This window comes from Sitophilus oryzae, unplaced genomic scaffold, assembly GCF_002938485.1.
Source record: "Sitophilus oryzae breed Bouriz unplaced genomic scaffold, Soryzae_2.0 scaffold_246_pilon_pilon, whole genome shotgun sequence".
NCBI classification, from domain to species: domain Eukaryota; kingdom Metazoa; phylum Arthropoda; class Insecta; order Coleoptera; family Curculionidae; genus Sitophilus; species Sitophilus oryzae.
Window position 1 is genome coordinate 166,772 of NW_022146803.1, and position 14,399 is coordinate 181,170.

The window sequence follows — 14,399 nt, forward strand, 5'->3', positions numbered from 1 at the left end:
CGCTAATAAAGCACTGAGCAGCGAGTTCCTCCCTAAACCCTTCCGGTGCTTCTGGGTATGCTAGGTGTACCAGCCGACGTAAGTCTGCTTCAAATTCCTGCAGACTCTCTCCGGACCTCTGCAGGCGCGTCTTGATCTGGGCCTGGTAAAGTTGGCGTCGATGTTGGTCGCCATATCTTCTGTCCACTGCAGCAACTAATGTTTCGTATTCCTGCTGTTGGGCTGCAGGAATAGTTTGTAGCAATTCCAGGGCAGGGCCACGCAGCGCGATGACGAGTGCCGCTGCTTTCTCCTGGTCAGTCCATCCGTTGGCAGCAGCGGCTGCTTCAAACTGGCGGTGGTACATTGTCCAAGTAGTTTGTCCATCATAGATCGGGGCCTTAAGGTTCGCTGTTCCTTGAACGCCAGGTGTTCTTACTTGTGCCTTGGTCTTCTGTAGGTCCATCTCTAATTTTTCCATTTTCTGCTGAAGGCGTTCCTCCAGATCTTCTACGACTTCTTGGAAATGGTTCTCCTGTCGTTTTTCCAGGTCTTCAAAATTCTTCTGTAGTCGAAATTCCTGATTTTCTAAAGTTTTCTTAAGACGGTCCTGATCTTCTTGTCTTTCTTTTGGCGGCGCGTTTCTATATCTTCTAAAATTTCCCTCCATTCATTCTTCTGACGACTTTCTAAATTGCCTAAAATTTTCTCAAGCCGGTCCTGTTCTTCTTCTTTGTCTTGTTGTCGTTGAATTTTCATATCTTCTAAAATTTTCTCAAGCCGGTCCTGTTCTTCTTCTTTTGTCTTGTTGTCGTTGAATTTTCAAATCTTCGAAAATTTTGTCTTGATTTTCCAGAATTTTCAGAAGGCGGTCTTGTTCTTCTGCTTTCTCTTTCGCAGCTTCTCTTGTTCTTCTGCCTTTTCTCTTCTCATATTCTCCATAAAATCGCCTAATAGTTTGCTTACTTCCTCCATTTTCTTCGCTTGCTCCCTTGTACCAACCATAAAAATACTCTAATCCGGTCTAACAATCTTCCAATCCACTTAATTTCTTCTTAAAATCCTCTTGAATCGCACTTCCGACACCAATTGTTACGGATTCCGTGGGTCCACTAATTTAAACTCACGATAAAATACTTAACGAATTTATTTTCTCACTTTATACACAATTACTAACTTATAACACACAACAAACTAACTATTTATAAGATTCCTTCACCAAATTGTCCAGATTTTCAATTTCCACGCGGTATATTCAAATTTCAAAAACTCCCTCAGTTGTCGATGGCTCCGGCTTATATACTCTATTGACTGCTTCTCGAAATTTCCCCAATTCTCGGAAAGCGTACTTCTTCATACCAGACAATTCCATTGTCTGATTCCCTTACTTCTCGACTTGACTAAAAGATGGCGCCTGAAAAAGTCTTTTAATTTCTGGCGGATACGTTGCGGTTGTGCAGGCAACCAGTAATACATTTTTAATTTCTGGCGGATACGCCATTTTTCTTGACAATATTGATATTCGTTCGAAGTGGCTAAATGTATTTTTTATATAATTTAATTTTTATGACAGTAAACATTCAATTTATTGTTCAAATATACCAAGTGACATTGAAAATAGAACACCCACTAAAAATTGTTTAATTTTAATAATCTACATGAATGTAGGTTGATAAAAGGCGTAAATGATCAAAATTTGGAGTGAAAATATTGGCTCGTAACCTTGTCCTTGTTAATAATGTGTTGGACCACCTCGATGTTCTCTACATTCGTTGAGCCGTCTGTGCATGGAACTAATCAGATGATTTATGTCTTCTTGCGGTATTTCATCCCATGCTAACTGTATCTCATGCCGAATAGCTTCTAGTGTCTGAGGAGGATGCGGTAAGTTTGTCAGTCTCTTACCCATGATATCCCATACATGTTCAATTGGTGAGAGATCTGGAGATCTTGGTGGCCAGGGTAGGAGATTAACTTGGGCATTATGTAAGTGGTTCACAGTTAATCTAGCAACATGGGGACGGGCATTATCTTGTTGAAATATAGGATCGTGGAGCGTTCGTAAGTATGGTAAGAAATGATCTTCCACAATTTTCTCAATATAGCGTTGGACTGTCATATTACCTCGAACAAATACTAGAGGTGACCTGCTACCATATGCGATTGCTCCCCAAACCATAACTCCTACAACTTGGTTTACGTGCCTCTCCATGAAAAACTGTGGATTCCGCCTATCTCCGCGGTATCTTCTCACTAGCGCCCGACCGTCGTGCATTCCCAAACAGAATCGCGACTCATCACTAAAAACGATAGCATTCCATTCTGTGCCCCATTCTTGTCGGGCTCTGCAGCACTCTAGACGTTGTCGTCGATGTTCAGGGGTCAATGGTAAAACCCAATGAGGCCGAAAAGAAAACAGCCCAAAAGACCGTATTCGTCGGTAAACAGTTCCCATCGTGATGAGTCTTTCGTGTTTCGTAAACCATTGGGTAGCAATTGCTCGGGAAGTGGCCGAACGGTCTCTGACAGCTAATTGCCTTAAACAGCGATCTTGACCTTCAGTGGTTAATCTAAGACGCCCTGTACCTCTGGCACGATGTTCACGGTGTTGTTAAAAGTAAGCTCTACAACAATCGGCAACAGTGCAAACTCTTCTATGGACCCTATCAGCAATCTCTCGAAATGATAATCCTGCCTCCCGAAAACCCACAATCCGACCCCTATCAAAATCACTGAGTTGTCTAAAATTGGCACGTCTACGTATTCCAGGCATTATAATAAACTCAGAAAAACACCTGAAACTACTCTGTAGCAGAATAAGTAACAAAGTGTGCGAAAGCCGGGTCTATATTGGATGATTGGAATTTGAACAAAAACATGTATAGGAAAAAACTAGTGTGTTGACGGCGTTCAAATTATAATCATTTCTTATCCATACAATAATAAACATGCTTCTATATTCATTTATTAAAAATTAAAATTAAATAATATTTAGTGGGTGTTCTATTTTCAATGTCACTTAGTATATAAGCATTTTACAAATTAAATTTTTAAAATTAATATTCAAATTTGGCGCGTGGACGCTAGGTCCTCGACAAGGATATATAGAGTAGAAGCACAATTGATTAACAAAGAAAGAAGATGAATGTAAGTTTTTAATATGTTCGCGACAGTTTCCATAGTGATTTACGTATCCACGTAAGTATATATTATGATCTAGGACAAGTATACACTAAAAAAACATGAAAGTACCGAACTAAAATAAATTATACTTTTTAGGGGATTTGGACAATACTTACACTGCACCTTAACCTGAGCCACAGTCTCCACATTACCAAGAGCACTGGCAGCCGTACAAGTATAGTTAGCAGATGCTTCTATTTTCTTGAGTTCTAGCGTGTTTTTCCCTATAGGAATATTCTCTTCCGGCGTCAGTTCTTCTGTGGCACCTTTCCGCCATTTAACAAAGGGCATGGGCGAGCCTACTGCTACGCAGGTCAAGTTCAAGTCGTCGCCTAACTTCACTTCGCTCAAAGGGGGTGGAGGGATTGAAAATGTGGGTGGTACCCGTCGGACTAAAGTAAGGAACAATGATTATAATGAAAAGCAACGTTTTTCGTTATTTTTACTTACCTTTGACGTAGAGAGTGGCAAACTTAGAGTAGTCTGTGCCTATGGAGTTTTCCGCTACACATTCGTACTTCCCGTGGTCCTTTTCTTCGCTGTTACGGATTTGGAGTGATCCTGAAACAAAATCAAAAATTAGTACTAGATTAATAAAAAAGGTTAAAAAAAATTGGCGCCGGGAGGCACGTATAGCCGCCCATACTAAAATATGTTAATATCTCGAAAACTGCGACTTTGACTGATTTTGATGTTATTACAAAGTTTGTTGTAAATATTATTCCTAATCTTAATTTGAAAATCGCGTTTCGCTAGCTACTGTAATTTTGGAGTTACGATTTTTTAAAATTTTTAACCCCCTCCCATACCCCCTTACCAACCTCTCACCCCCACCAAAAACTAATGGCCAGATTCTCGGGTGCCACAGTATTTTTGTGTCAAATTTGCTTAAAATCGGTTCAGCGGTTTTTGAGTTATCGTGTTACAGACGGACAGACGGACAGACAGACAGACACCATGAAAATATTTTGTATTTAGGTCATTTATGACCCAAATAACTCATTTTGAGTGAAATTAAAAAAACTTTTTTTTCCCGATCCTAATAGGCTAAAAAACAGTAAAATACAGATTAAACTGAGGAAGATGCTCTTCCTCTTACTGGCTTTCCAAATGTGTACAATTTACATAAAACCGTTGATTGAAAGAATTGGGAAGATACGCAACCTAATAGGCAACATCGGCTGATGTGATTTCCGCTTACGTCTCAAGTGCTGTAAGGTGAAGCCTCTACTCGTTCTGCAGCCAACGCATAAAACACTCATTTTCTCTAATTCGGCTAACGAAGGCATAATGAAGACGGTGTGGAACTGAAAGCGACAATGTTGCCATATTAAAATGTGTAATATCTGTAATACGTTTGAGGAAAAAATCTTTGGATGAAAAATCCGCGTTTATGTATTGAAAATTTGTTCATGTTAAACATAGAATAAACAACACAAATAAAAATTCTTTTATTGGTAATGAATATATCGTATGATCGAAAAAAGTCGTTTAGTTGGCTTGGAAATTACGACTATTCACATTTACCATAATATTTTCATATGAAATAACAGCGATCTACATTTCCTAGCCAACTCTTATGCCGTTCTTGGTTTAATCATATAATATTATATTAAATTGTTTAACGATAGAAAATCTGTATTATTAGCGTACTGTACCCAAAATCAGTAGATTTACGGATTAATCTGTAGGTTTGGCAACACTGTCTCTGGCAACCACCCACTCTGTCGATTGAAAGCAAAACTACGGTACATCAGAATTCTTTATCCGCTGCGCTGTAAACGACTCTCAGCAGCGGGGCAGAGCTAAACTAAATCTCGGACAGGTTTTGTGACACGAAATCGTCCATAAGGTTGCGCATCTTCTTATTTCTTCAATCAACGATAAAACCAATTATAAAATAAACAAGAAAACATGAAATAAATTCAGAAAATCCTAAGAAATATGTCAAGTGAAACGTCAAAGAAAACTGTCAAAACATAGCGTCCCATAAGACCCCCAGTTCCGTCTTTAATGCGTGAATATAACAGATATTTCCGATACAAGTGAGTTAACAGCATAATTAAGATATGCGTGTAAAAGTGTGTGTACCACACAAGTATCTTAATGGAGTTAAGTATTGTACAATAATTTATCTACGTCTAACTATAAAAAAACCTAAAAATAAATTACCTTAATACCTTTGTTCAAATAACACCATCCATGGCAATGTCAATATGACAGTAAATAATATTGATGTCACTAGTTTAAAAAATGAGCGATTCGGAAAATATTTCCTCTGACATTCAAGAAGAGGGATTCAGAGCCATTTCTGGATTGCTTTCAGCAAGATCGAAACAGAAGTATGAAAATACATACTCTAAGAATGAAAAATGGTGCACCGAAAAAAAAGTACACAACTATGAAAATGAAAAGGGACTCATAACATATTTTTCCAATTTAGTGCAAAATAAATGTTTTATAAAATATTTTTTCTCTTTAGTAGTCATCTAAACAAGGAGTGCGGTAATGAAAATGCGTGAGTTAAGAAGTTCTTAACTCACTCAAAAGGCGTGAGTTGAGAGCTTCTTAACTCACTGACGTAGATAAAAATACTTACGTCTCTTTCCTCAGTCTTTTCATTCAAAGAATGAGATTTATTGAGAATAGATTAGTAATTTTTAGATCAGATCAGTAATTAGAGAAATTTAGAAATTCTTACTTTATCCTGTATTACCTTTTTTGAAAGAAGAAAGTTTTTTTTACGGTAAAACTGTCAACGTTCTAGCTACAGCCGATAACTCTTTAGAATAACACAAGTGACTGGTTAAGTCTCCTATGTACATAAGCTTTCAAAAAGTTCTTTAATAGCTTTACCCAAAAGCGCCGAACAACTTACTAGCACACAGTGAAAGAAAAATAGAAGGAAATTTGCAGCTATGAATATTCAGCGGAATTTGAATGAAATTTTCGTCGTTGACGCTTGGAAATTTGTTTAATTTGTTATTTTTAATGACAGATTCGGAAGTTGTACGTCTTCATAAAAATTTAAAAATAGAAATACTTACTTTAATATAACTTACTGGTTATCTATATTATTGTCATAAAGAATGGAATTTTCATGTTGATGAACTAACATTTGCACGTTACTTTGAATGTAGTAGACAATGATTCAGAATTGAAACTAAAAGGATTTCGGACTTCCATTGTCTTTAATTATTTCACCTACACAACGTTTCGGTCAGATGTATCACTGACAGTTACCAAGTCATCAAATCATTCTAAAAATACTGAGCATATACAGGGTGGTCCGAACTGTATTCCGGAAACTTCAGCAGCATATTCTGCAGATAAAAATAAGTAGAAAAGTTCGTATAAATGTATGTCCCAAAATGCTTCGTTTCCGAGATACAGGGTGTAGTTCAGTCATTGGGGATTTTTGCTTGGAAAAAAGTCCGGAAGTTTTGCAACTTTGCAGGTTTATAGGTTTTGGGGTCCCTAACTAAAATCCATAAAATGCACATTTCCAGACTTGCCGCTGGCGCCGCCATCTTGCCGAGATGGCGCCCAAAATCGGTATTTTGTCAATCTCTCGAAAACTATGCGTTTTTTCACGAAAATTTGAGGAGAGCAAAATTAAAGAGAATAACATTTCCTATAAAAAAAGTTCTATGAAAATTTTCGCTAAAGTCAACCGTTTAGGCACAAAATCCCTGGAAATTTTACAATTTTGCGTAACATATGATATATTATCATTATTATGTATAGTCGATTTTCCGAAATCCAATGTCGATTAGGGTTCACTAAAACTAGTTTTAGTTTAGTTTCTTCAATTTTGTCATGAAACAGTGGCGTATCATTAATTTATGAATAATTCATATTTTAATGAGAATATATTGTACCGACGGGGATCGGAATCTCTAGCGTGCCCTTCTTAACCCCACGGTAGAGATGCCGATAGTTGTCGGTACAAATTTGCTATATGTCCTATTAATGACAGTTAAAATTATGACAACAACAATCAACACGACGCTCATTGGCCGTACGTACCGACAGCTGTCGGTAACTTACCGATACCGACGATTATACAGAATAGCGCCCCTGGGCTCATCAGGGTGGTCTCTCAATACGCCCAACTCTTCATCTTCAGCCGCCAGAGGGATATCTACAGGCAAGCCCAACTCCTCTTCATCGGATTCGTCGAGTGACACTTCAGTGACGTTGTCACAGGATTTCCCATTGCAGTATGCACAAATCATTGAACATTTTAATCCTGCTTTTCTGCATCCGCAGGCTTTACCTCAGTTGTTGGTTTTGCATTTACAGGATAAAAATGTCAATAGGGAATTTGGAGCTGGATCTTTCAACGTTGTGACTGGAGTAATGCCTGTTTTTGTTTTCTTCCAACCCCATTCTTCGGCATCTTTGGTACAACCAGACCAATGCTGAACCTGGTGGTAAATTCGCAATGAATGCTGTCCATTAGGCACGACAATTAATTATTCATAAATTAATGAGCGAATTAATGATACGCCACTGTTTCATGACAAAATTGAAGAAACTTAATTTTTAACTAGTTTTAGTGAACACTAATCGACATTTGATTTCGGAAAATCGACTATTATGTATATCATACTTTACGCAAAATTGTGCCTAAACGGTTGACTTTAGCGAAAATTTTCATATAACCTTTTTATAGGAAATTATCTTCTCTTTAATTTTGCTCTCTGCAAATTTTTGCGAAAAACGCATAGTTTTTGAGATATTTACAAAATACCGATTTTGGGCGCCATCTTGGCAAGATGGCGGCGCCGGCGGCAAGTCTGGAGATGTGCATTTTATGGATTTTAGTTAGGGACCCCAAAACCTATAAATCTACAAAGTTTCAAAACTTCCGGACTTTTTTCCAAGCAGGCCCCTTTTTTGATCCCCAATGACTGAACTAGTGTAGAAGTAACATTTTTATTTTGATTTTTCGAAATAATTTCTGAAGTAACTTCACTATTTGGATGAAAATTGGTATCTGGAAGTTTTTTTATATGAGAAATTTGATTTTGGTGTCAATATGACTCCTACTTGTAGAGGGCGCCATCTACATATCTTTTAACTGGTTTGAAGAGTAATAACTTTTCGTCTGTACCTGTATAAAACTACTGAGTAAAAAAATATACATTTACGACTTTTTTTACGTAAAAAAGGTCTCTTGGTAAAAATCGCTACATATAATGGTTTTCGAGATATTTGGAATCGAAATTATCAACCTGTCATCATTGACATAAATTTAATATGTTGACTAAATAGTTATTAAGCGGCGCGGCGGCTATACGGTAGCGACTTGCCTGCACGGTATAGTTTGCGCAAACTACAAGGAACACTGTGCGGTATCCACACGATGCAAGTAAGAGCGTACATTCATCATTATTTTTATTCTGAATTTGTGGTTCCGTTCGTGGAAATGTCAAGTGACGAATTATATTGTTTTTATTGCTTATTGTTAAAGAAAAAACAGCAAAATAAACGGTATACATTGAAGTGGAGTAAAATTTAAATAGAAAACCATTTTCTTGTACGCATCATTTTTTCTGTTTCTATCGGAATAATCTTTCGATTTTATCTTCCATAGGCATGGCAACGATCAATATATTTCAATAAAACTCGTCATTAACTCCTTATTGGAATAAGTACGCATATCAGACATTTTCTAAGAGTTGATAACTAATAACACAAAACCCACAAAAGTCACAAAACTATACCTTGAACTCGCTGATACCGTCTACACCTATGATATCACCGCACAAACTGGTTTGCGCAAACTAAAATCTTTAGCAGCGCGACGTTTACGCAGGCCGCGCTTATTGGTTTGTGCGTGTTACCGTTTTATCGTCTACACTAGCGATGGGAACTATTGAATGAATTAGACTATCGAATGGTTACTGAATGAATGATTTTAACTATCGAATTATTTTATTCGAATAAAATTATTCATTCATTTGTATACTAAAGCATATGTGACAACCTCGCCGTGCGACTAAATGGTTATCGTTGAGCCACGACTATCGAATGCTTTTGATAAATGAAATTTAGTATTCGTTTGATTTTTGTGTGCGTCAGTGCATTATTGGTTCTTCCAAATTTTTATAACTTCGCCGTATAAATACTGTGCTATTTTTGCGTTTGTTAAAATATTTAAAATACTAAAATAGTAGTTTTTTAATTGACGATTGTGTGCGTGTGCAGGTTGTCAAAATTTTTTCCGAAAATTTGTGTGATTTTCCGTAGCCCAATCTTTCAATTATTTAATTTTATATGGTATATGGTATATTTTTTATTGAGAAATTTTGAGAAGTAGCAATTTTTAAGAGAGATGAGATGAACTTTCAATTAATTTTAAAAATACATATTTGTATTTTAGATGTTTTAATAATAAGAATTATAATAGTAATGTGGTTAAGTAAATGGTTATCAAACTCAAACTATGGGGTGAGAAAATTAAATTGAAAGTTTTACACGTGCCAATTAAAAAAAAAGTTAACGATGTTTGTATTTTGTTTATGCTAATTCTGTTACATGTAGTGTTTTGCTAAGAAATATTTCTAAACATTTATTTTTTTAAGTAAATGCCAGTAAAAGTAAATATTTCATTTATTTTTTAAAGTAAATGCCAGTAAAAGTAAATATATTATTTTTAAATAGTAATATAAAGCACCTAATATAAATAATTTTGATTTCTAATTTTTTATTTATATTTTCTTCCATTACACTGAATGCTTAGAAAATTAATAAATGTTGATATTTCATGATTTTAAAATTTGTTGTTAATATAACAAATTAGTTCTGTAATTATTATTATTTAATAAACCAACGTTGCCAAAAAATTTAGAGACTATATTATTTTTAAATAGGATCTAATATAAATAATTTTGACATCTAATTTGTTGTTTATATTTTGCTACTACTTAAAAAATGTTTATATTAAATGATTTTAAATTTTGTTGTTAATAGGTATAACAAATTATTACTGTTATTATTATTTATTAAACCAGTCTTTGTTTAAAAACATTAAAAATAATTTTCCTACATCCAAAATAACAAGTATTATTGCAGTGTAACAACAGAATATTAATAAAAAAAATGCAAAATATATAGACATACTAGCGATGGGAACTATCGAATGAATTAGACTATCGAATGGTTAATGAATGAATGATTTCAACTATCGAATGGTTTTATTCGAATAAAATCATTCATTCATTTGTATACTAAAGCATATGTGACAACCTCACCGTGCGACTAAATGGTTATCGTTGAGCCACGACTATCGAATGCATTTGATAAATGAAATTTAGTATTCGTTTGATTTTTGTATGCGTCACTGCATTATTAGTTCTTCAAATTTTTTATAACTCCGCCGTATAAATACTGTGCTATTTTTGCGTTTATTAAAATAGTTAAAATACTAAAATAGTAGTTATTTTTAATTTTATTTATTGACGATTGTGTGCATGTGCAGGTGGTCAAAATTTTTCGAAAATTTGTGTGGTTTTCCGTAATCCGATCTTTCAATTATTTAATTTTATATGGTATATGATCTATTTTTTAATGGGAAATTTTGAGAAGTAGCAATTTTTAAGAGAGATGAGATGAACTTACAATTAATTTTAAAAATACATATTTGTATTTTAGATGTTTTAATAATATGAATTAGTTGAACTTAATAATCATATTTAAGTAATGTGGTTAAGTAAATGGGGTTATCGAACTCAAACTATGGGGTGATATGGGAAACTATGTTTGTATTTTGTTTATGCTAATTCTCTTACATGTAGTTTTTTGCCAAGAAATATTTCATTTATTTTTTAAAGTAAATGCCAATAAAAGTAAATATAATTTTTAAATAGAAATATAAAGCACCTAATATAAATAATTTTGATTTCTAATTTTTTATTTATATTTTCGTTCCATTACACTGCATGCTTAGAAAATTAATAAATGTTTATATTTCATGATTTTAAAATTTGTTGTTAATATAACAAATTAGTTCTGTAATTATTATTATTTAATAAACCAACGTTGCCAACAAATTTAGAGACTATATTATTTTTAAATAGGATCTAATATAAATAATTTTGACATCTAATTTGTTGTTTATATTTTGCTACTACTTAAAAAAATATTTATATTAAATCATTTTAAATTTTGTTGTTAATAAATATAACAAATTATTATTGTTATTATTATTTAATAAACCACCCAAGCAGCATTTGGACGTCGGGACAACGTTGTGTCACGCGACCAAATGTCGGGGCGCAACGTCGACACAACCTCGTGCCAACCCTAGTCTGCACTAGTTTAGAGAATAATTTTTGGGTCGAAACGACGTTGGATACCGACGTTGGCTAGAAGCCTAATTTAGTACAAACTGCAACATTGTTTAAAATCCTAATTCACAGAAATACAAAACTAATATGACGTCTAAGTCGCGTTTTATCCTAAATTGGGATAATTATAGTAAAAATATTATTTTTATGATTTAGTTAGAGACATATGTCAGATGGCAGTGAAGGAAAACAAAACAAAAGTATTTAAGTGTGGAGGATGTTTGAAGATCATAATTATTGAAACACTTTAACCGACTCTGTAACTCGTTACCCAAGGCAAAAAAGTTAAACGCAAACAACTTTATTGATAAATGTATTGTTTCTACTTTGAAAAACACTAATGGGCCTTCAAATTAAAGAAGTTTTAAAAACTTTCTTGAATTTCTCTTTTTTTAGTAAAATGAGAATAATTTATTCGCAGTCGAAAAAATTGTTTCCGCGTGTTTTTTAGGGTCAAATATTTCAAGTTAATGTAGTCAAAAAGCAGGAATTGCTATTTTAGGAACGAAACATTTTCTTATTTAACAACATGGCGGCTTTCACTTTGTTGTTTTGGAGATTAAGATGGAGTAGTTCGAGTAGTCGCATACTGGACTAATAAAGTCGCAGTTCGGCCTTAACAGGTAGTATACTAGTCGCAAGATTGCCTAATTTAGTCATCCTAGAGTCTAGCTTGTGCCGCCCTCTATAATCTAAATAAACGAGGGAGTGGATAAACTATCGGTAATATATGTCGATGTATATTTAAATCTAATTTTATATGTACCTTTCTTATGTCCCATTTTAATTAAGTTTTTTTATAAAAACAAAAACAGCACTGAACTGTCTGACTGAACAGAACAATGAAGTGAAAATTTAAGATTTAAGGTTATGGTTCAATACAGTTGCAAAAAGGTAGCGACTCGACGTCCTACCAACGTAAGAATAAGGAAATCTAAACAACGTTGGAATTAGTAAAACAGACGACGTTTGCATAACGTTGGAATAGGTCCTGAAACTGACGTCGGAAAACTCTATATTGTCCAACGTTGTAACTACGTTGTCCGAATCACCTAAAGATTACTTAAGCAAAAAAGGTTACAAGACAACGTTTATTCGACGTCGCAGAAGCTTCTACTTTGCTGTAGTACTAGTCCAACGTCGGCACAACGTTATAAAAACGTTTAAATTTATTTTAATACCCAAGGTAGGGAGCTAACTATTTTTTGTAACTAATCCAACGTTGTGTTTAGTCAACATGTGGTCGCACGTCGTGAAACTGCTACTTGGGCAGTCTTTGCTTAAAAACATTAAAATCATTTTCTTACATCCAAAATAACAAGTATTATTGCAGTGTAACAACAGAATATTAATAAAAAAAATGCAGAATATATAGACATACTATCCCTAACTAACTAAAGCCAAACAATAATATTCTTTGCTAATATCAACTAATACCAAAATATGGCAACAGCGCCCTTCATAATGTATTTTCTGTGTAAATACTAGCACCTCAATAAAAAAAATAATGTGTCCTTATCTATATCTGACTCCGCAAAAAATCAAAGATGCCGGCTTCTTTCATAGCATTGCCACCGACCGCTGTCGGGTTTCTCGGAAAGAAACCTATGTCGCCGGGCGACAACTAAAATTCAGTCAATATTTTATTATAATCGATCCTCACGAATAAATGAATTTCATAAATGAATGAATTTTATAAATGAATGGTTTTTGCTGCCGAATTACTAGAATACAATATTTCAAGGCAGATGACGGATCTATTCGATAATTTTTATTCGAATAGTTTTCAACGAATGTTTTCTTTAATAACTATAGAATTATTCGAATGAGTTGCAACTATCGAATGTTTCGATAGTATTCATTCGATAGTTCCCACTACTAAGACATACTATCCCTAACTAACTAAAGCCAAACAATAATATTCTTTGCTAATATCAACTAATACCAATATATGGCAACAACGCCCTTCATAATGTATTTCCTGTGTAAATACTAGCACCTCAATAAAAAAAATAATGTGTCCTTATCTTTATCTGACTCCGCAAAAAATCAAAGATGCCGCATTCTTTCATAGCATTGCCACCGACCGCTGTCGGGTTTCTCGGAAAGAAACCTACAACTAAAATCCAGTTAATATTTGATTATAATCGATCCTGACGAATAAATGAATTTTATAAATGAATGAATTTTATAAATGAATTAATTTTGTAAATGAATGGTTTTTGCTGCCGGATTACTAGAATACAATATTTCAAGGCAGATGACGCATCTATTCGATAATTTTTATTCGAATAGTTTTCAACGTATGTTTTCATACTAGCTATCGAATTATTCGAATGAATTGCAACTATTTGTTTCGATAGTATTCATTCGATAGTTCCCACTACTAGTCTACACACAGCGAGTTCCCGATACAAACAGGTTTGTGCAGGTAAGCTCATGAGAAAAAACTCCCATAAAATTCCAGAACAATGAAAAACAATTTTTTATTATTTAATACTTGCTGAAAATACGAGTATTAGTTAGCATTGAAACATAAATGTATCATAAAATATCAACGGTAATAACAAAATTTCAATACAATAAATCCATTAATAAAAAATAAAGCAGACTTAATAAATTATATATACCTTTTATGCTACTGGTTTAGATATCTATCGAGACCATTTCCCATGTGCGGTTCCCGAATTACACAGAAATATGCTTTCAATTAGAGCGTCATAACGATTTATTTAATAATACCCCCACAGGAGCTCACAGTGCCGGAACAATACCATTTACATCTAGAATATCTAATATATAATTCCCATACGTTGTTCTAATAGGCGTATTGTTCCTCTAATGCGTCTGACGACGGGCGCGCATACCATTATTTCCCCC

At 34.3% G+C, this 14,399-nt stretch overlaps 1 protein-coding gene across 5 annotated transcripts in view; it reads right to left on the bottom strand.

The window, feature by feature from the left end:
* LOC115884406 (tyrosine-protein phosphatase Lar) overlaps positions 1–14,399 on the bottom strand; it is a 693,925-nt gene that overhangs the window by 64,170 nt on the left and 615,356 nt on the right. For all 5 annotated transcript variants that reach the window (XM_030902968.1, XM_030902964.1, XM_030902967.1 and 2 more), the window contains exons 6-7: positions 3,613–3,723; positions 3,279–3,554 (exon numbers count right to left, since the gene is read on the bottom strand). In XM_030902968.1, coding sequence (XP_030758828.1) covers positions 3,279–3,554; positions 3,613–3,723 — 387 coding nt within the window. The remainder of the gene's footprint in view (positions 1–3,278; positions 3,555–3,612; positions 3,724–14,399) is intronic.